The sequence below is a fragment of the Podarcis raffonei genome, chromosome 11, assembly GCF_027172205.1.
Source record: "Podarcis raffonei isolate rPodRaf1 chromosome 11, rPodRaf1.pri, whole genome shotgun sequence".
NCBI classification, from domain to species: domain Eukaryota; kingdom Metazoa; phylum Chordata; class Lepidosauria; order Squamata; family Lacertidae; genus Podarcis; species Podarcis raffonei.
The window spans coordinates 22,637,412-22,660,484 of record NC_070612.1 but is presented as its reverse complement, the minus strand read 5'-3'; the positions used below and the strand labels follow the sequence as shown (position 1 = coordinate 22,660,484).

General features: G+C 47.1%; 1 protein-coding gene across 1 annotated transcript; it reads right to left on the bottom strand.

The window, feature by feature from the left end:
• Positions 1–1,522: 1,522 nt before the first annotated feature.
• Positions 1,523–21,573, bottom strand: LOC128423682 (prostasin-like). The gene is made up of 11 exons (XM_053409122.1): positions 21,465–21,573; positions 19,035–19,170; positions 18,435–18,576; positions 16,040–16,303; positions 14,219–14,369; positions 10,386–10,438; positions 9,599–9,686; positions 8,637–8,781; positions 5,009–5,150; positions 4,181–4,447; positions 1,523–1,729 (listed from the first exon to the last, which is right to left on the bottom strand). The coding sequence occupies exons 1-11, from the start codon at positions 21,523–21,525 to the stop codon at positions 1,571–1,573; spliced, it is 1,608 nt and encodes a 535-aa protein (XP_053265097.1). The 5' UTR covers positions 21,526–21,573; the 3' UTR covers positions 1,523–1,570.
• Between the last annotated feature and the right edge of the window lie 1,500 nt (positions 21,574–23,073).

Here is a 23,073-nt window from a genome sequence, read left to right as displayed (position 1 = left end):
GATTCGAACCGCCAACCTTCTGATTGGCAAGTCCTAGGCTCTGTGGTTTAACCCACAGCGCCACTAGGGATATAAATATGGATCACCTAGAGGCATACCACTCTAATACAAGAAGTCACTTAAATTGTGACTCTCTGAAGTGCTAGGGTGGTAACAACACTGTCAGGGAATCAGGAGCAGGAGCACTGGGGAGAGAGGATTGGGAGAGCGAAGGGGAAGAATCTGAGGGCAGCGTAGGGGAGTATGACAGTGGCCCGAGAGATTCCATGAGCTTCTCCAGCGAATCAGAAGATTCCCAGAAGGGGGCGCCGATGGTCAGGGCAAGGGGGGTCCCAGGGGGGACGCACCAGAAACAAGGAGCCAGAGGGGAACCCCAAAGCAGCAGTGGAGGATCGGGACCAGTTTCCCCACCAGAGCATAGTGGGGGGGAGGAGTCACATGTGTCAGGGCCAGCGTCTCCTCCAGAGAGGGAGTCAGGGCTGACCACGCCTCCATCGGAGAGTGGGGGAACGGAAGGGAGGTCAGTTGCAGCTAGCCCCACCGAAGGGGGAAGCAGTGGCAGCAGCAGTGAAACGGTCAGGAGGAAAGCTGCTGGCTGGGCGCGCGCGCCAAGTTCAAATGTGCAGGCGCGCGGAACAGCAGGAGACCCGGATGGGGAACCAGCTCCTAAAGCCCGCCGGAGGGAGGGAGAAGGCTCAGGGGAATCAGCGGGAGAAGAGGCTAGAAAGGGCGGAACCCCGGCGGGCAGGCGGACCCAGAGGAGGAAGGAGCAGCGGAGAAGGTGGAGCAAGGCTAGGATCTTAAATTGGTGTCAGGGGGGAGGAGACTCAGACGGAGCATCAGTGGTCTGACACTTTAGACGTGGGGCTGCGCGCTGCGGCTCTGGAAGTGAAACTGAACTTCAATAAAGACTTTTATACTTAACAACGAAGCAGCGTTGGTCCTTTGTGAGCTGGGACCTAGGGCAGCCCTGACAAACACACCCAGGACCCCCTTCTTCCTTACAGAGAAGAAACTTACCACAGTTAAGTACCAACGTTTGCTTCTCTGATTTGCCCCTTATGAATTTCATATGTTTACAGTAGTCAGGTTAGGAGTGCAGTGGGTGAAGGAGGATAAGCAAACCCTCCTTTTGATTCTGCAAACAATGAGCTTGAACACGTGGATGACATCAAAGGCACAACTCCCATTCATTCAAATCAGGCCCCAAGTTTGCTTCCCATGACTGCGACTGAATGCTTTTTTTTGTTGTTGCAATCAGGCTTATGATTTAGGCTGCTAATTTGACTCCAAGGTGAAATTCTCTGGGCCAGAGGCAAGAAAAACCCCTAATTATACGGACAGTAGACTGAAGATTGGAACTAGATTTTAGAAACGGGAGTTCAGATCACAGATCAGCATTTAGATCCCACAGTTGGCTTTGGGTGCTGAGGTATCTGCTTCCCATCTGTTAAATGGGTGTTATAATTCAGCTACAGAGATGAGTAAGATGAGCATAAACTGAATCACCAGCAAACAAAGAAAAGCTTCATCAATATGTATAAAAAATGAGTATCATAAAATCATGTGATCAGCTAGTGCCATTGTTCATGACTGTGTCTATCCAGGAGAGGTGGTTGGCTGTGAGTCGAGCATAGACGCCAGGGTATCGGTGACTTTCACATTTTCTAACAAATGAGAGGATTCCAGTTTGTTCCCCATGGCATATTAAAGGACTACCAGAGTCACCCTGAGGAAAAGAAAGGAAAGAAGAGATTGGATGTTACCATTAAGCAGAAGCTGATCTATATACCTCCCTACGGTCATAATATTCCAACAACAAATTCAGTTCTGCAATTAGTCATTTTAATAAAATATTTTAATTAAAACAGTGACTGCAATGCAGCACAATACAGTCTATGGCAGGCAAAGGCAGATGGCACACCCTATGAGTCCCAGAGTGTTTACCTGCTACTGACACCAGACTAATAATTATTATTATTGTTGTTGATGATGCTGATGATGCTAATACAATAATAACATCAAGCAGCATTAATCCAGATTGGTCCTCAGTCCCTAAGTTAACACGCTACATTTTAATAATGACTTCAACCAAGGAAGGATTTTGCCTAGCAAATCGGGATAAAATAAATAAAACTACACAGCTATAGCTTGATTCCCCAAGTCATACTGGATAAAACACTAAGCATTGTTAAGATTATGAACTGAAATCTTCATCAAAAGCTGCATGCCTTCTTCAGTGTATTCAAAACTTTAAGCAGCTAAAGTTTTACTTCATAAACAGGCAGAGGCTCAATTCTTAATAAGTGAGGACCATTTCATTTCATTTTACTTAAACTGATTTACAGACTGATTGATTACAGAAGTTTCTAAGTGGTGATTAATTGGTTTTAATTGCACGTTGAGGCTGTTTCATTCTGTCTTAAGCGACTTCTGGTATCTTACTATAGTAGAGTATTGATTTATTTTTAAAAAAGAAGTGTTAAAGGTGAACACAGCTTGGTAGGTTTCTGGATGAAACATCGGCTCTCGATCCATTCCAGTCCGGCTTCCGCGCTGGTCATGGGACCGAGACGGCTCTGGTCGCCCTAACAGATGATCTCCGTAGGCAGCTGGATCGAGGCGGGTCAGGGCTGCTGATTCTTCTAGACCTGTCAGCAGCCTTCGACATGGTCGATCACGAACTCCTAGACCACCGCCTTGCCGACGTGGGGATCCAGGGCACAGTCCTCCAATGGCTGCGCTCGTTTCTCTCTGGTCGGGGACAGAGGGTGGCGCTTGGGGGGGAATTGTCATCGCGCCACTCCTTGGTGTGTGGAGTGCCTCAGGGTGCGATTCTCTCCCCGATGCTTTTTAACATCTTTATGCGCCCCCTCGCCCAGCTTGTTCGGAGTTTTGGGCTGGGTTGCCATCAGTATGCCGATGACACCCAACTCTATCTGTTGATGGATGGCCATCCTGACTCGGCCCCAGACACACTGACCAGATGCCTGGAGGCTGTGGCTGGATGGTTACGTGGGAGCCAGTTGAAGTTAAATCCTTCGAAGACAGAGGTCCTCTGGCTGGGACGGGACGATATGGGATTGAGGGGGCAACTCCCATCTCTTGCGGGGGTGCAGTTAGTGCCAGCACCGTCCGTTAAGAGTTTGGGTGTAATCTTCGATACCTCCCTCTCTATGGAGGCGCAGATTACAGCTATAACAAAGGCGGCATTTTTTCATCTCCGCCAAGCTAAGCAGTTGGCCCCTTATCTCTCTCGCCCTGACCTAGCCACTGTGATCCATGCGACGGTCACCTCCAGACTGGATTATTGTAACTCGCTCTACGTGGGGCTGCCCTTGAGACTGACCCAGAAACTCCAGCGGGTGCAGAATGCCGCGGCGAGACTCCTTATGGGGTCTTCGCTGCGAGACCACATTCATCCGGTGCTATATCAGCTGCACTGGCTCCCGGTGGAGTACAGGATCAGGTTTAAGGTGCTGGTTTTAACCTTTAAAGCCCTATACGGCCTAGGACCCTCGTACCTACGGGACCGCCTCTCCTGGTATGCCCCACAAAGAAACCTACGGTCTGCAAATAAAAACATCCTGAAGGTCCCAGGCCTCAGAGAGGTTAGGCTGGCCTCAACTAGAGCCAGGGCCTTCTCGGCTGCGGCTCCAATCTGGTGGAACGCTCTGTCAGAAGAGACTAGGGCCCTGCGGGACTTGACATCTTTCCGCAGGGCCTGCAAGACAGAGTTGTTCCACCAGGCCTTTGGTCAGGGCACAGCCTGACTCCCTCCTCTGGCAACCTGCACAGAGTTTTGCTTAATGGTTGCCATTAACTTGATTTTAATTAATTCTTATAATGAAATATTTTTAGAATGTTGGTTTATTTGATTGTTTGATTATTTGATTGTTGTTAGCCGCCCTGAGCCCGGCTTCGGCTGGGGAGGGCGGGATATAAATAAAATTTATTATTATTATTATTATTATAACATTCCTTCTAAAAATGAATCAAGTGGCTGTACTTCATTCAATGCCTCAGGTTTATTATTTTTTTTATTGAATATTTGGTAAAAAAATAATAATTTAACTGATTCCTCGGTCGATCAGTTGAAAGGCAAAAATTTCTTCATGGGGGGGGGGGCAAGCAGCTGTATGAATGCAGAATTAGTTGAAAGAAACAAAGACTCTCTTACCATACACCTGTCCCCACCGCCTTTCTTTTCACCAGCACACAGCATATTCATTGTCAGAGGAGGGTGAGAATTATAGTGGTGCTTGTCATTGCAGACCTTTCTGCTAATGATGGTGACGTTGGCTCCATGCAGTGTATCAAATCCGCTTCTTCTATTAATTGTTCCCCACCCAATTACGACACACTGGGTTCCACCCTTGATGTCATCATATGAGTGGGTAAGTGAAATGGTTTTTACAGGTGGAGGGTGGCCTTTTCCTGACTGAAACTGAAGGAATCATAAAAAGGATCTATAGTTGGGATCTACAGACAAGAAGAGGCCACAGATTTTCATGCAATCTACCTTAGGCTTCCTTCTAGCATAATATTAATTAATAAATAATAATAATAATAATAATAATATTTCCTTTATGAATCGCTCTCCATGAGGCATCCTGAATCTATCTATCTATCTATCTATCTATCTATCTATCTATCTATCTATCTATCTATATACCGTATATACCGTGTTTATGGAAGACAATCTTACTCAGCTATGAGTGATCGCCAAAGAAGAATATATATATATATATATATATATATATATATATATATATATATATGTGTGTGTGTGTGTGTGTGTGTGTGTATATATATATATATATATATATATATATATGTATATCAGCTACATATAAAGAAATTAAAATAACTGTAAAATGCTTTTGAGGTTTTATTACAATCAAGCTGCTTGTAAATTTCGTTAAATGAACACATAAAACAATTGCATATATAAACACAAACACATGCAGTTTAAAACGGCGGTAGCACTTACATAACATCGACTTACCTGCAAAAGCATAATATCATTTTCAAATGTCTTCGGATTAAATCCTGGGTAAGAAAATGTTTTGGTAATGTTAGCCTTGTGTTTTCCATGCTCCATTTTAGTTCGTGAATAAGCTCCAAAAATCATGTATGCTTCTTCATCCCTGAAAAAGCGAGCCACTGATAAATTCACCACACTGATATTTGATTTTCACCATTCTGAGTGTTTGCATACTCTTCTTTATCCACATATGTATATATTTTGCTGCCTCAGATGGGTGAGCAGTCATTTGAAGCTCATCACATATTCAGTATTAACTCTGCAGCAGCTGCCATTTTATCACCTTGCTCATTCTAATTTGTGACCACTCTTTTATAGTCAGAAAGGGGTTTCAGCACTAATTAAAAGATTGATTAAAAAAACTAATGTTATAAAATGGCGGCTGGCAGAAAGCTTCTGGCAAGTGTGTACATTTGTTTGCTTAATTTGTATCTTGTCCTTCCTCCCAAAGGAGCACAGGGCAAAAAACAAGAAGCGATAAAACAATGAAAACATCTTTAAAACAATTCCAGTACAGATGCAGACATGTTGAGAATGACTGGAGAACAGCGTTGTCTGGTTGCCTGTGAAAAATGAGTGAATAAAAATGGAAATTCCATACTAAAGGTGGAAACCAACATAGCACAAAGGAAATTGTTCCATTTCTGCTTGCCCAATGGAATTATCTCTCTTCTCCCCACCAACTCACACTGCTCTGGGAAGTCTTCCAACTGTCCAGAGTGTACCAGCCAAGCATCTCTGGAGAGAACGGAACCAGAATGGATGAAATATACTCAGAGTCGCGAAGTGATTTCATGCTCTTTATTCAGCTCATAGTGGTGAGGAGGAATGAATGAAAGTCCCCTCAAAGTATCTGCTTTATATACATTATTTACACAATGGGCTGCACATGATTGGCTAATTCCGGAATTCTACTGTAAGCCAATCAGGTTGTGGATTCACTTCTATCTGGAGCATGATTGGGTAGTTCCTGCCAACCAATCATGCTGCTGCATTGTTCTAGGACCAATCAGACTGCTGCATTCTGAATCCTATTGTTCTAGGACCAATCAGACTGCTGCCTTTTGGATCCTATTGTTCTAGGACCAATCAGACTGCTGCAGTTTGGATCCTATTCAACTCAGTACATAACACCCCTCCCCTCTAAGTTCCAGTCCTGCCCGGGAGGTCGCATTCATAGTCCTCGAGGTACGCTGGCGGCCTACGTGTGCGTTGTGGCCTGGGGTGTTCCCTGGTCCGGGGTCCAGGTTCTGGCTCGTGTTCCAAGGATGCTGGCTGTGATGGGGCTATTTGGTCTGGCGCAACCGGCTCGCTCAGTCGTGGTTCTGGTTCCGGTGTCCTTTCGGCCTCGCAGGTCCTCTCTGTATTTACTGATTCTGCCTCTCCTGCTGGCCCCTCGTGCTCTATGGGCCTCACTGCCCCTCTGTTCCCTTGGGACTCCTCTGACCTTTCCTCCTCCTGGTTTTCTCCCGGGAATCGTCGCCGTATCTGGTCGCAGTGGCGGCGCCAGCATTGCCCCCCATCTGTTGCCTTGGTGCGTTGGGCCCCGGGACCTGGGGCTCTTGGATTGGTCATCTGATGCCTGGCGTCGGGTGGGCCGAGCCCGACACACCCGGGCGATGTGTCCCAATTTTCTGCACTGCCTGCACTCTGCGTTGCGGAAACGGCAGGTCCTCCTCTCGTGACTTTCTCCACAGCTTGCGCAGCTCCCTCCTTCTCGTCGAGACAGCTGTGGTATGTGGGCTGCTTGAGTGCGCTGCTGTACTCGGTGCACCTCCTCCCTGTCGGATCCTGAGTCGTCGGTGAGGTCTTCGTGGTGGACCCTCGGTTGGGACAGCTGGCTCGGCCGTGCCTCTTGCGTCGACCTCTCGGCAGCTTCCGTTGCCAGGGCCTCCTCCAGAGCGACCTGGAACGTTAGGTCCTTCTTAGCGTAGAGGCGTCGTTGCAGCTTCTCATCCTTCAGGCCACCGACGAGGCGGTCACGAAGCATGTTCTCCAGCTCTGAGAAGTTGCAGAACCGGGCGGCTTGGCGGAGAGACGTCACAAACCCAGTTATGGTTTCCCCAGGGGCTTGCCGCTTTGCGTAGAAGGCATTTCGACGAGCCACCACTGAGGGCTGCGGCGAAAAGTGCCCCTTCAGCTGTTCCATTATTGTTTTGTATGGAACAGTAGCGACGTCTTCAGGCGCAAGGAGGGCCCGGGCGATTTCAAACGTCTCCTCTCCACAGACGCTGAAGAATATCGCCCTCTTCTTGGCGTCTTCTTCGTCGGTGACCCCTTTGGCTTCTAGGAGGAAGGTGAAACGGGAGGCGTACGCTTCCCAGTCTCCAGATGCTGGGTTGAATGGCGAGAAGCTGTTGTCGGTTGCCATTCTGAGTTCCTTGTGTCCCGGAGCTGAAGCCTGGATACACGGTGCGAGGCAGCGGTGCGGCAGGTGGCGGTGCTGTGTGTGGCAGTCAGCTCAGCGGGATCCCACCTTCGTCGCCAGTGAAATATACTCAGAGTCGCGAAGTGATTTCATGCTCTTTATTCAGCTCATAGTGGTGAGGAGGAATGAATGAAAGTCCCCTCAAAGTATCTGCTTTATATACATTATTTACACAATGGGCTGCACATGATTGGCTAATTCCGGAATTCTACTGTAAGCCAATCAGGTTGTGGATTCACTTCTATCTGGAGCATGATTGGGTAGTTCCTGCCAACCAATCATGCTGCTGCATTGTTCTAGGACCAATCAGACTGCTGCATTCTGAATCCTATTGTTCTAGGACCAATCAGACTGCTGCCTTTTGGATCCTATTGTTCTAGGACCAATCAGACTGCTGCAGTTTGGATCCTATTCAACTCAGTACATAACAATGGAACTGATCTTCTCTCCTCATTGGACATGAGCAGCCACACGTGCACCAGCCAATTTAACTAATGACCTTCGCCCTGTCACTTGTCACCACCCAGTTCATTTCTTCATACATTTTTGATACCCAGTGTGTGAGGAGGTTCATATGACGGTAGGCGCTTTCAGAGATTCTGATCCCAACCCAAGTAGAACTTTGTAGGTGACAGTCAACACCTAAATTGTACTCAGAAGCCAAGTGGATGCTAGTGAAGATCTTTTTAATACTGCAAAGATATGTTCTAAGCCAGGGGTCAGCAAACTTTTGCAGCATGGGGCCTGTCCACCGTCCCTCAGGCCTTGTGGGGGGCTAGACTATATTTTGGAAAAAGAAGAAGAATAATGAATTCCTATGCCCCACAAATAACCCAGAGATGCATTTTAAATAAAAGCGCACATTCTACTCATGTAAAAACATGCTGATTCCAGGACCGTTTGCAGGCCGGATTTAGAAGGCGATTGGGCCAGATCCAGCCCCCGGGCCTTAGATTGCCTACCCATGTTCTAAGCAGTTGTTATCCACATTTCAAGCCCACAGTTGGATATCCTTGTTCTCTTACCCTTCTTGAATTTACAAGCTGCTGCTGTAAGCAATGGATGTTATGAAGCAAATATTGCTACCTGACTTGAAAAGGTCCTTGAGAATTGATGCCAGGAAGAGGTTTCTACAAAGCATCAGTATTTCTCCAGACTTACGGAAAACAATGGGCTGCTGTTAACACCCAGTTCTCTTTGATCAAAGTTCCTCCACAGGACACGCCATTTCCTTTGATGAGTGCAACCATATATGATCCTAAAGGGTGACCTTCTTCTATCCATTCAACTATATCTTGAGGTTGACCTGTAAGACATAAGTCATTTGATCAGGTCGGATTTGTAAACTGCTTTGAGGTTTTCCCCTCTTACAATCAAGTGGTATATATATTTTATGAAATAAGTAAGTACAGTGGTACCTCGGGTTAAGTACTTAATTCGTTCCAGAGGTCCGTACTTAACCTGAAACTGTTCTTAACCTGAACCACCACTTTAGCTAATGGGGCCTCCTGCTGCCGCCGCGCTGCCAGAGCACGATTTCTGTTCTCACCCTGAAGCAAAGTTCTTAACCTGAGGTACTATTTCTGGGTTAGTGGAGTCTGTAACCTGAAGCATATGTAACCTGAAGTGTATGTAACCCGAGGTACCACTGTAAGTAAGTAAGTAAGTAAGTAAGTAAGTAAGTAAATGCAATGTGCTGCAGGCCAGTTCATGAGTTATGGGTGTGTGGGCATAACTCTCACCCTCCAGTTCCCAGGAGTCTGTGAGGTGGGGAATGTGCTTTAAATTTGTATGGTGTGCCTGCAGCCTGAGTGAAACTGAAATTGGCAGATGGGTCCATCTTTAGACGTACTTAACATATTCTGTTTCTTTGGCACGGTGGCTAGTTTAGTTCAGAATTCCACATAGCTCTAAGAATGTTTTAATACACCCCACCCTGGCCCACAGCCTCTCTCCTCTATCCTGCCGACCACCAAGGCAATTAGGCTAGCAGGGAAAAACTTGCACCAAATTACTTTTTGGCCATGTGGTTGTTCTATATACACCATGCTCTACATATATAGGAGGAGAAGAAGTGGGGTGTGCAGGAGACATATACAGCAGATATAGCAACACTGACTTACCTTTCTGAATTTTGAGGAGGAAAATGGTCATGGAAAAGCACAAAACAAAGACACGCCCCATTGTCTGCGCCCCCCCACAGTGAGATGTCTAATATGTATTGAGCATAGGAAGGAAGTGAGATTTCATTTCGTTGTCTCAAGGGCATCCTTTTATAAGCTCGGAAATTTGAAACACCCACAATGAAGCCTCTGGGCTTTCTAGAGAGCTGTTATTTATAGGCATCAGAGAGAGTCTGGGGATCTCAGTATGTATATCAACAGTTATTCAGCTAAGAGGTACAAAGAGAGAGAGAGAGAAAATAATCATTGCTATAGCTGTTGCAGTTTTCAGGAAAAAGTACTTTAAAGTTGGCTGAAAACTACAATTCTGGCCAGACTGAAGAAAACACCTACCATTAGCTGGCATGATTATGACATCACCATTCTGTTCCTCCAGTGATTGTTGTACAATGAGATAATAGCGCATCATTCTCTGACAAGTATGCTCTGACAGTTAACTAGCCAAAATCAATCTGTCTCAGTGACCTCCAGCTGTAAAATGGGACAGGTGTATTCTAGAATATTGTAGGAAATAGTATAAATGCTTACACCTCCTTGTGAGGTGGTCCGAAACAGTTTTGGGATAATAAATTGTGTCTGTGGATAGCCTTAGTTGGGTATCAAGAACAGATAATTATGCAAGAAAGACTGGGGAACACTGCCAAAGCTTTTCTCTGTCCACCTGTACAGAGGGGAGCCCAGCCAGCTGAAGCAACACTTGGCGGGTGCAAACCAGGTGCCCCCACACCGGTAACTCCAGAATGGCATGGCCTGGTGTGCTGTCTGCGAGCACTGTTTCCTCTGACACCAGGAGAGGAGCAGCAGGCATCATTGTGCTGTGGGTGCCTATTTTGCGCCCCCTCAAGAATCTGCGCCCAGGGCAATGGCCCCTCTGGCACTCCAATTGTATGCCCCTGAATGGACTCACTACCACCTCTTCCCACAGTTCAGAGATAACCTGCTTTTGTTCCATGTTATAGGGCTTTTTAATGCTCTGTGATGTGGTCTCAGCCATGGCCAGAGCATAGCATAGCATAGAGAAGTTGGTTATCCTCAGAGTCCCCTGTGGTTTTAATTTAAAGCAGGTGTAAAAAAAAACACACCCTTCAATGTTGAATTCATAAATTACAAAGAAACAAGAAGTTCCGGATTCAGTTTCTGTTACGTGCATGAAAGTTGCTGTCACTGCTATATAAAAACCTTTAAATCAGTGGTTCTCAACCTGTGGGTCCCCAGATGTTGTTGGACTACAACTCCCAACATCCCTGAGCTCTGGCCTTGCTAGCTAGGGGTGATGGGAGTTGTAGTCCAACATCTGGGGACCTACAGGTTGAGAAAGGTTGTCTTAAATGGTCATTAAAATGCAGATTGTCAGGAATTTGGCCCCCCAGAGCACACCGGGAGAGTCAGCCTCAGAAATTGAGCTGAGTGAGGAAGAGGTTGACTCTGTAGATGAGAACTGTCTGTTTGATTTTAGAGAGAGCAGCCCAGGGCCCCTCCTCTCCAGGGAAGAAGCGGTTAGCTCCCAAGGGGGGGGAAGAGTTGGAAGTCAGCCAAGGCGTTGCTAGGCAACCAGCAGATAAGACGGTGTCGGAGGCTGAGTCTTCTGAGGAAGAGGTAGCTCAGCCCTGCAGTCCTAAAACGAGGAGATTAGAGAAGCTCAGAGAGCAATGGAAGGGAAGGAGACAAAAGGTGGGATTTTGGCATTCTTCCTGTTGGGGGAGGAAAGATGAGACAGACTGAGCAACTAAGATTAATGAGAGCAGGCAGAACGCCATGCTCCGGATGTGTTTTTCTTTTAAATAAACTTGTATAAAACTGACGGAGAGCCTTTGTTGCTTATCAGGCTGCTCGCCCGCCAGAGATCATTATACAGATTGTGTCTCATATGTGGCAGGATCGGCCAGAACATAAGGCCAGACATCAGTTGGATGGAGCAATGAACTGAGAGTGCAGCTTCTGCTCTCTCCCTCTCTCTCTTTTTTAAATAATCTTTATTAAAGTTTCAAAGAAATTACAAAAATAGAAAAAAGAAAGAAAAGATAAAAAATTACAAAAAATACAAAATACAGAAAAATAAAAAACAATTAAAAACAAATCAGTCTTTCCATGTCTTATCTTTCATTTGCTTGTTTCCCTGACCTCCTCATACCTCCCTTTTTTGTATTCTAGTTCAGTAGTTGTTTCAGCAAGTCCTTACCCTTTTTGCTTTTATCTTAATATTTTATCTTAACATATTGTAACTTTACATTTTCACCTGTTAACAACCCATTTTTACATACCCCTTTGTAACATTATTGCTAAAACCACATACAGCTTCTGCTCTCTCAGTGAGACAATTAGACCTCCACTAGAACTCTAGGGTGGCAAGCTATGCCTTGCCAAAAAAAAAGTATCACCCCCCAAAAGACAACAACATATGGCAACAGTTTGCCCACATGCTGATTTTTATGTATAGAATAGATGAAACTTTAGAAATTATTACTATAAATGGGGCTCACTGTGGGCGTGCCATTTCCAGGCCTCACCCGCTCGGCAATCTTATGGCACTTTCAACCAGACATGGAGACGACAGTCCTTCAAATGGAGGGTGGCCCTCTGTGAAGTATGACACCTGGCCCACAACCCTGCTAGATCTCTGTGGCCTGGTTCACACACGCAGCTCAGCAAGGGTGCACCCTGAGGTGGTAGGCAAAGTGGGCTGTGTCGTTTCAAAATGCTGTTTCTGAATGCTCTTCCTCTGCAAGTAAACCCACAAGCACATTATGAAAGATTCTTGTCAAATCTGCTCCCTGCTTCTCTGCTTGTAGAGTATTGATCGTATCAGAGGCACCAGCTTTCAAGGGCAATGGGGGGGCAAGGTTGTGCGTGTGATGTCAGAATACTGGGAGGAGCTGGGGGCTGAGCCGAACACAGTGGCCGCATGGCTTCAATGGCTGGCAGCTCTTCCTCCGACTCCTCTTGGGGCCGCCTGAAATGATTCGTTGCAGTCTAGTACCTCAGAATTCTGCCGCTGCATCCCCACCTCATTCTGCTGCATGTGAATTTCATATCCTTCAAATTTTCTTAATTGAGAGATGGTCCTAGTACATAACGGGCAAGGATGAATGGCATGCTGGCATCTGATCTGTCTCGAGAGAATGGAGTGTGCCTCTGGGAGGGAAATCAAACCGCTGTGTTAGCAGCACCTAAGTGACCAGATTGCAAGTCTGGGCAGTGTGTATGGAGGTCCTGGGCTGCCCAAATTCCAAGGGGCCCTCTTGGCCTTGCTGATGTGGTCCAAAGGAAACCAGAGCAATACAAATGGGACCAGCTTGGCTGCAGGAGTTGCCAGAATGAGGCATATAAGGTGCTATCCAACAGTCTTAGGGATGCTGGATTTGTGTAGGGCTTACTCCTTAGCCCACTGGTTTTCAACCAGTGTACCAATGCCCTCAGGGTACCCTGAGGTGCCCTGAATGATGGTCGGGGGTGCCGCAGGCAACACTGGCCTCTGTCCCTCTTTCCTTCCCTCCCTCCTTTGATACTCTCTCACATCTCTGCCTCCCAAAGGCTTGCATAGCTGTTTGTTGCAGCAGCCCTGTCTACAAGCTCCCTGGGTGAATGGTGCCTCTGGGGTTGGCCAGGGGGTGCTGGTTGCCAGGAGCTGAGGTGGCCTCGGAGTAAGCAAGCAAGCGGGCGAGGGAGCCCAGCCACCAGTCCGCCAGCCCTTACTGTTGGGAATGGACAGACTCCCACACCCCTGTGGGGCAGTGGAAGGAGGAACCTCCCTTTGGGGCAGGGGGGGCAGCTCAGATACCGGGGGCGGGAGCAGCGGCTGCCCGGAGGACAGGAGAGGAGAGGAGACTGAGGAAACACTCCACAAGGGAGGGTGTTCGAAAAAGGGTGAGGGTCTGCCAGCTCTGCAGGCAAGGGGTGACATAACTGGGCTCCTGAGTCCCACAGGGGTGCAGCAGGGAGAATGTAGTTGGTCAAGGAAGCCGTGGACTCAAAAAGGTTGAAAACCTCTGCCTTAGCATTTTCTTTTCCTGAAAATATCCTGCAAGGCAGTGCAGGCTTAGGACCAGAGTTTTCCTTCTCCCAGATGGGCTACCTGCCCAGGCGGACAAGCCCCATCTGCCCCTCACTTCCCTCTAGACCTCTAGACCACTATAGGTCTTGTCCGTTCAATCTGCCAGAGCCTGTGTTTGCATGCAGGGAAAGTCATAGCTCAACGAGGGTTTGAGACCCATTGGCTACCCTCACCTGGTTTAGCCAGCCAGTGGAAGCCGTTCCTGGGGTCTGTCCACTCTCACATGCTGAGAGCTCCTAGGAGGTGCAGGTGAGTGTTGAGTGCAGGGAGGGGGACCAAAGGTGGACAAACTATCCAAAAGCAGCACAACATGGCCCCCACCAGAGAGACTACCCCTCCCGTAACATCCCATACACCCCGTGGGTGTATGAATGACATGAACGACATACTCATGAAGTAAAGCAGCTAGCAAGGTTTTTTGTTGTTGTTTACATTTGATTTTATTAAAGGCAGATCAACAAGTATCTGGAGAGAGAATCACAAAATCAAACCAACCATCTATAGGTTGCCTCCAATCGTCTTTTGTATCCAGGAGATATGCTTCTTTGTGAGAAGAGTATAGACGCCAGGTTGACGTTTATTACCACATGCTGATTTTCCACCAAAGGATACAATGGCTTTTTGTTCCCCGTTACATATCAAAGGACCACCCGAGTCACCCTGGTGGGAAAAAGAAGAGAGAGCCTTGACAAGACTATTCCTTGTTGCTGATTCATATCTTTCCTTGCTCACACTCTCAAAATGATAGTAAAAGGAGAGTTTTGACAAATTAAAAACCTGCATTTCATGATTTCCCTACAGGACAGTCCTTCAACTGTTCTCCCACTATACAGTGGTACCTCAGGTTAAGTACTTAATTCGTTCCGGAGGTCTGTTCTTAACCTGAAACTGTTCTTAACCTGAAGCACCACTTTAGCTAATGGGGTCTCCTGCTGCCGCTGCGCTGCCGGAGCACAATTTCTGTTCTTATCCTGAAGCAAAGTTCTTAACCTGAAGCACTATTTCTGGGTTAGCAGAGTCTGTAACCTGCTTGCTCCGTTCACCAAGTCCCCTACCTTCCCCCATATTAACCCCCTTTCCACCCCAGCTTGCTTTTCACCTCCTCAACCCCATTTCTGAAATCACTTCTCTCTTTTATTCCACAGCCTGGCTTTGCAACCCTGTTTTCACCTTTGCCCCAAGTCCACACTTCCTCCCTGCTCTTTTTCAGCAACCCTCCTGCACATAAATCACTCCCTAACCCTGGTAACCTCCTGCATCTTCCTCCTCCCACACCTTACCAACTACTAAGCAGACTTGTGTGTTTATTTGTGTGTGATGGTAGCTAATCAGGTGCCCATCATAGCTGTAACAAAATCAAGGTCTGAATAGGCATTGGCTTTTCTTTAGTTTATGCTGAATCTCTGCAGAAACATTTTTCTCAAACCTTGCCCAGGTCTGTTGTTTTTAAGGGCAGGAAAGGCACTACAAAATAATTGCTGTTTCTCTCTAAACTGCTGTTTCCACCCTGATCTTCATTGGGCTATTTATATAATTAATTATTATTATTATTATTATTATTATTATTATTATTATTATTATTATTTATTTATACCCCGCTCATCTGGCTGAGTTTCCCCAGCCACTCTGGGCGGCTCTCAATCAAATGTTAAGAACAATACAGCATTAAATATTAAAAACTTCCCTAAACAGGGCTGCCTTCAGATGTCTTTTAAAGATAGGATAGCTGCTTATTTCCTTCACATCTGAAGGGAGTGTGTTCCACAGGGTGGGCGCCACTACCGAGAAGGCCCTCTGTCTGGTTCCCTGTAACCTCACTTCTCGCAATGAGGGAACCGCCAGAAGGCCCTCGGCGCTGGATCTCAGTGTCTGGGCAGAACGATGGGGGTGGAGACGCTCCTTCAGGTATACAGGACCAAGGCCGTTTAAGGCTTTAGAGATCAGCACCAGCACTTTGAATTGTGCTTGGAAACATACTGGGAGCCAATGCAGATCTCTCAGGACCGGCGGCTGCTCCCAGTCACCAGTCTAGCTGCCACATTCTGGATTAATTGCAGTTTCCGGGTCACCTTCAAAGGTAACCCCACGTAGAGCGCATTGCAGTAGTCCAAGCGGGAGATAACCAGAGCATGCACCACTCTGGCGAGACAGTCATTTAATTCCCAGTTGGGGGGATTTCACCAAGGAAACACTGTATTTAAAAGTCTTGAGTAAACAGAGCTACAACTTGTTTGAATTATTCCTCCTTATGTGTATTACGCTACTGAACAAGGTGTCAGTCACAAGAGAGTTCATATTTCAGGACAGAAATGGTAAATAAACAAGCTTACCACACACGCATCCTTTCCTCCCTTCTTGTCTCCAGCGCACACCATAGTCATTGTCACAACAGGAGGATTATAGCCATCATTGCATTTTTTTCTGTCAATGACGGTGACGTCAACTTCACGCAGGGTATCAGATGGCTTCTTCTGTCTGTTTTGAGTAATTCCCCATCCGGCTACTTGACACTTGGTTCCTGCCTTGAGATCATCGCCCTTTTTGGTAAGCTTAATGGTTCTCACATCTTTGTTAATCTTTGCTGTTCCATTAAGCTTAAAAGAAATGGAAGAGAGAGCGGGGTGTGGGTGGGTGTAGGGAAAACCAACACTTATTATTAGCAGGCAGTGTGGTGTAGTGGTTAGTGTGTCAGATTAAGACAAGGGAGAGCCAGGTTTGAAGCTCCATTCAGCCATGAAACTCTTTGCTGGGTCAGTCAGGCAAACCTACCTCACTAACAAAACTGCTAAAAATGTGCTGATCTTCAATTTGAAACATTCCACACAACCGTATTTTGTGAGCAACAGTGGGTTAAATAAGTTAAAGTTTAATGAATTTATAAATACACTTTAAAAAAAAGAAGTTTTCACAATGTTCTGTGCAGTAACAAAGAACACCAACCAGACTTCACTTTTGAAATAACCAAGCAGCCCATGATAAACTCAGGATGCTATCAGCAATTCAGTGCATCATATAGGTAGCTCTGAAGGGACGCAGGTGGCGCTGTGGGTTAAACCACAGAGCCTAGGACTTGCCGATCAGAAGGTCAGCGGTTCAAATCCCCGCGACGGGGTGAGCTCCCGTTGCTCTGTCCCTGCTCCTGCCAACCTAGCAGTTCGAAAGCACGTCAAAGTGCAAGTAGATAAATAGGTACCGCTCCGGCAGGAAGGTAAACGGCGTTTCCGTGTGCTGCTCTGGTTCGCCAGAAGCGGCTTAGTCATGCTGGCCACATGACCCGGAAGCTGTATGCCGGCTCCCTCGGCCAATAAAGCGAGATGAGCGCCGCAACCCCAGAGTCGGCCACGACTGGACCTAATGGTCAGGGGTCCCTTTACCTTTACCTTTATCGGTAGCTCAGTTTACACCAGGTAATGTAAGGGAGAGTGGGAGGAAATCTTCAGGGTCCTTCTAAAAATACTGATTCTACTAACTCTCTAGTCAGCAGCTAATTTTATGGGGCGCTCCTCAAAATCACTTTGAGGAAGAAAATGGACCATCCCCAGTTCCAATGAACTGCTCGCTAATCTGGGTGTGGACAACTTGGTCCTCCAGATGTTGCTGAACTACAACTTCCATCATTCCTTGCCTTTGGCCAGGCTTTCTAGGGCTGATGGGAGTTATAGTTCAGCAATATCTGGAGGGTCAGAGGTTTCCCACCCTTGTGTTAGTCCCATGGTCATAAATAAGTCACTATACCAGGTGCACTCCATGGTCTCTTGTGACAGACAGATGCCAACAGCAGCACCTTGTATATGCCTCACCCTCTTGTGCAATTGGAGAATGGACTAATGTTCTTCACTGGGGGGAGATATGGCCCCTCCTGGCCTCCTATTACTGAATCCTACCATAACCCTCTCTGGATGCTGCCAGATCTTCCCTTACAGCCACCCCCTGCTAATTGGATCAGAGGAAATTAGTCATGCTCTACTCCCATTAAAATCAGTGTGGCAGGTTAGCCAGAAAACCTCTCTAGATTCTGCCTCCTGGGCATGTAAATAGATCTTAGCAGGCCTAACAGCTTACCCAACCCTCTCCTCATCTCTCTGAACATCCAGGCTTATGGTTGGGAGGGGGAGCATTTCCTATCACCCAGACAATGGCGCTGTTATGCTCAATCTTTATGATTCCTTTTCTCTACCTTATGTCTTTAACTTCACTCCACCAGTGTTACCCCGTTGCCAAGGCAACCGGCATATCACTATCATAGAATTTCATAGAACTGGAAGGACGTCTAGTCCAACCCTGGCTCAGTTCAGAGATCATGCTTGGCCAAGTGTGCGCCTCTTGCAGCAGCTGTGAGGAGTCCACCTATCATGATGTTATCAGTGGGTGTCACTGTCAGCAAACTCCCAAAACTCCTCAGGGAAAAGAAGAAGAAGAGTAGAAGAAGAGTTTGGATTTGATATCCCGCTTTATCACTACCCGAAGAAGTCTCAAAGCGGCTAACATTCTCCTTTTCCCTTCCTCCCCCACAACAAACACTCTGTGAGGTGAGTGAGGCTGAGAGACTTCAAAGAAGTGTGACTAGCCCAAGGTCACCCAGCAGCTGCATGTGGAGGAGCGGAGACGCGAACCTGGTTCACCAGATTACGAATCTACTGCTCTTAACCACTACACCACACTGGACACAACATGGTTGCTTCCCTTAGCACCTATATTAGAAGTATGTGCCATTTGGAGATATACCTGCAGAAGCATAAGGTCATGTTCTTTTGTCGTCTCATCATAGCATGGGTGAGCAATTTGTCTAGCAACCCTAAATATCTGCTGGGTATCCTCACGTGTAGCAGATGAATGAGCTCCAAGAACAACTGTGGGACTTTTCTCCCTAAGAAGATAAAGAATATGGATAAGTTAAAGGATGTCCAAAGTTCACTAGCGTATGTCAGTTTCACATATGTTCATTTACAAATCCATTCCCTTTCTGCATCAATATGCATTTTTATTAAAAACCACACAAAATTTTACCTTTTTGAACTTACTTTGCACAAAATAAACAATTTAATACACTCTACCCCAATCTGCTCCCCAATATATTTTATTATGAAACATGCATTTTTATACCCATTTTAACCTTCAATATTCATTTTTATATGCATTTTCCTAAGTTTTCTTGGGCCAAGAACTGTACTGCAAGATTTAGAGATATGTGCAACACCCAAAGGATAGCTGTGCTCTGATATTAAGCGGGTAATTGCAAATCTGCTAGCATCCCTACATGGGCAGTATTAAGTTTGTGAACCACCACCACCAAAAACAGAAAGAGAAACATTTCTTGAAACTTACAGACAATGGGCTGCTGTTAACACCCAGTTGGGTTTGATCAACGTTCCTCCACAGAGCTGGCGTCCTTTGATTAAGGCCATATAAGGTCTTGAGTGTGGTTTCGACTCTTTCCCTCCAATTATATCTGCACATTGATCTGAGAAAGGGGTGGTGGTGTTAGTCATGCTAATAATCACAATGGGTGGCATATAGAAGAATAAATAATAGAGGAAAATGAGTAATGAAGGAAAAGAATGTAATTCACTCCAGGAAGCCTGTGTTAACTGATGGCCCATCAAACTGAAAAGTGCTCCCTGGCCATGTTATTCTGGTGGCCCAACCAGGTGATTGACAACCTGCCTCCTGTTTCTGCAATTCCAGGCAGTATTAAAACAGGCTTAGCGTGCCTTTGGTGAGCTGCCGTAAGTGGCTGGTGGGCTTGATGGATCACTCCTTGTGCTGACCTCCTGCAAAGGATGAAGACAGGTGCATACAGAGAGGCAGAGATTACTGGGTGCTCGCTTTGTGCTCAGCAGAAGCTGAGGGTGGTGCCAATTGTTAGATCAGGGGTGGCAAGTCTCAGGCCCAGGGGGTCAAACTCAGCCCTCCAAATCTGGCCCTTTGGACTCTCCCGAAGCCAGACCACCTACCGTATTTTTCGTTCTATAGGGCGCACCGGCCCATAGGACGCACCTCGTTTTTTTGGGGGGGGAATGAATAAAAAAAAATTATTCCCCCCCCCCAGCCGCGGCTGCCGCCCCAAGCCTTGCGCACACCTGCCCGAAGCACGGGGCGCCCTCCGGAGGGCTCCCCGTGCTTCGGGTGACAGGCTGCCGCCCCAAGCCTCGCGCGCCCGTCGGGACCTCCCGCCGGGCGCGCAAGGCTTGCAGACACTCGCCCGAAGCACGGAGAGCCCTCCGGAGGCCTCCCCGTGCTTCGGGCGACAGGCTGCCGCCCCAAGCCTCGCGCGCCCGTCGGGACCTCCCGCCGGGCGCGCAAGGCTTGCAGACACTCGCCCGAAGCACGGAGAGCCCTCCGGAGGCCTCCCCGTGCTTCGGGCGACAGGCTGCCGCCCCAAGCCTCGCGCGCCCGTCGGGACCTCCCGCCGGGCGCGCAAGGCTTGCAAACACTCGCCCGAAGCTTCGGGTGACAGGCTGCCGCCCCAAGCCTCGCGCGCCCGTCGGGACCTCCTGCCGGGCGCGCAAGGCTTGCAGACACTCGCCCGAAGCACGGAGAGCCCTCGGGGGGCTCCCCGTGCTTCGGGTGACAGGCTGCCGCCCCAAGCCTCGCGCGCCCGTCGGGACCTCCCGCCGGGCGCGCAAGGCTTGCAGACACTCGCCCGAAGCACGGAGAGCCCTGGGGGGCTCCCCGTGCTTCGGGTGACAGGCTGCCGCCCCAAGCCTCACGCGCTCGGCGGGACCTCCCGCCGGCACGCAAGGCTTGCGGACACTTGCCGGGGCTGCAGGCTGCTGCCCGCAAGCCTTGTGAGCCCGCGGGAGCTCCCGCCGGGCTTGCAAGGCTTGCGGATAGCTTCCTAAAGCCTGGAGAGCGAGAGGAGTCGGTGTGCACCGATGCCTCTCGCTCTCCAGGCTTCAGCGAAAGCCTGCATTCGCACCATAGGACGCACACACATTTCCCCTTTATTTTTGGAGGGGGAAAAGTGCGTCCTATGGTGCGAAAAATACGGTACTCACTATACTGTGCCTTTATGATCATAGTGTGATCAGAGGCAGTAATACGAGCTGACCGAGATAGATCAGTTGGTAGAGTAGAAGGCTCTTAATCTCAGGGTTGATGGGTTCAAGCCCCACCTGATGGGGAAAGATTCCTGCATTGCAGGGGGGGTTGGACTAGATGACCCCTGTGGTCCCTTCTTACTCTACAATTCTACAGTTCTGTGATTCTAAATACTAGCTGCTGGGGATGGGGAAGGTGCTGCCCTTCTGTTTACCCTTCTGATCAGAGACACAATACAGTGGGAGCTGAAGCCATTTACATAACCATCACACATTAGGCATTTGACAGAGCAGCAATGCTCTCAGAGGGAAGGATAGCATTTCCCCAGCAGTAAATGCTGCCAGATGAGGTCTGTGATATAGCTCAGCCAAAAAGGTACAGTATCAGGCTCATCTTTCAACTTCAAGTGGACCAAACTGGTGTGCAGGTTCCCTTACTTTGTAAATACTGAAAGGAGCACACATGTTGTAAATCAGTTGCCAGTTGCTTTAAATGGTTTTAATATTGCATTTTTAAATTGTTGCAACCCACCCTGGGACCTGATGATGAAGGGTGTGCAAGAAATCCAACTAATATATTTTAAGCTATTGAATAAATGATTGAACAAAAACAAGATTGCTTTGCTTAACCACTTGATTGCATTACATTGCAATCTCTCTCTCTCTCTCTCTCTCTCTCTCTCTCTCTCTCTCTCTCATATAATGGGACACTTACCTCTTGGAATCCCGAAGAGAAAAATGGCACTGAAGAACCACAAGTCAAAGAAAACACCCATTGTTGCTGCTTTGTGTTCCCCCACATCAAAGTATCTGGTATATATACACAGTGAGGTTTTCTTCTTCTTTCTCTTTATAGATGTTCATTTAGAAACTGAAACACCCACAATGTGACCTCAGAAACGTGTCGGTCATTTCCAGGCAAGAAAAGTTTGTGTCATTTAATGAACCAACATGACCAATGAATTGGGGAGGGAATGAGAGACAGGCTTACCCTGTGTTCTCAGGAGTGCTTTACTGATATTTGCTATCATACCTGAGGTTGCTGTGTAAAACTGGGTGACGACTATTGAACCTAGTGGAATGTTTTGGGTAGGCAATTGCTTCCTGCTGAGTCAAAAGAAGGTTTGAGAGAGAACGGACTTCCACAGACTTCTTCTGTGGAAAGGAGCTTATAACCTATAATATTACTGTGATAAATGAGTAGATGATAATGTTAGTTCCATATTTGTGAGAAATTGACCTTTTATTGTGGAAGCATCTGACCTCTGGAACTCCCTGCCTATTGATATGAGAAAGGCACCTTAGTATTTTTGACACCTACTAGAAAACTTTTTCATTTATCGTTTATTTTTTTGTAGGCAAGCCTATCCAGACACATAGTTTTATTACATATATTTGCTTTTAAGATCTGTTGACGGGGTGAGCTCTGGTTGCTCGGTCCCTGCTCCTGCCAACCTAGCAGTTTGAAAGCCTGTCAAGTGCAAGTAGATAAATAGGTACCACTCCAGCGGGAAGATAAACAGCATTTCCGTGTGCTGCTCTGGTTCGCCAGAAGCGGCTTAGTCATGCTGGCCACATGACCTGGAAGCTGTCTGCAGACAACCGCCGGCTCCCTCGGCCTATAGAGCAAGAGGAGTGCCGCAACCCCAGAGTCATCCGCGACTGGACCTAATGGTCAGGGGTCCCTTTATCTTTACTATCCAGACATGTAGTTTTATTACATATATTTGCTTTTAAGATCTGTCGATTTGATCTATATTTTGATAATGTATCTACTGTTTTTAAAGCCTTATTGCTGTTCATTTTAAACATTTGATACCATTTGATATTGCAGGTAAAGATCTGGCCTATTGGACCAATGAGGCTTCCCACCCCCATATATGGCTTGCTTCTTTCTCAGTGTCCTTAGTGGGGGGGGGGTCAGGTAAAGCTCCGCCCATATCTAAAGGATGCATGAGGCAACATGGGCTACTCAGGCAGGACCTGCCACTCATATCTTTGCCAGTGAAAAAAAGTCATGGAACCAAGAAATTACACAAAACAAAAGAATTGCCGTGAAAATCCCTGGAACGAGAAGTAATCGACTATAGAATTAAATTAAATAACAAAAATCAAAAAAATTAAGGAAAAATTAACCTGGAATTAACAAAGACTTAAGGAGATGCCAGCTACAAAACTCGTTTTACTGAACTAATCAGTTTCCTCAGAAGGAAATAAAGAAATTATAAACCTTAAATGATTTTAAGAGATATCAAACAAACTCAAGAGCAGGGCTGAAACGCTTCCTTGAGTTTACAAAAAAGGTATAAGAGCCTCAATGACAA

Coding starts and splice junctions, on each gene's coding strand:
- LOC128423682 (XM_053409122.1), bottom strand. CDS start 21,525: ATGGGTGTTTTCTTTGACTTGTGGTTCTTCAGTGCCATTTTTCTCTTC. Junction 18,577..19,034: donor TTAACAGCAGCCCATTGTCT/GTAAGTTTCAAG, acceptor TTATCTTCTTAG/GGAGAAAAGTCCCACAGTTG. Junction 10,439..14,218: donor GATACAAAAGACGATTGGAG/GCAACCTATAGA, acceptor TCCTGGTGTCAG/AGGAAACAGTGCTCGCAGAC.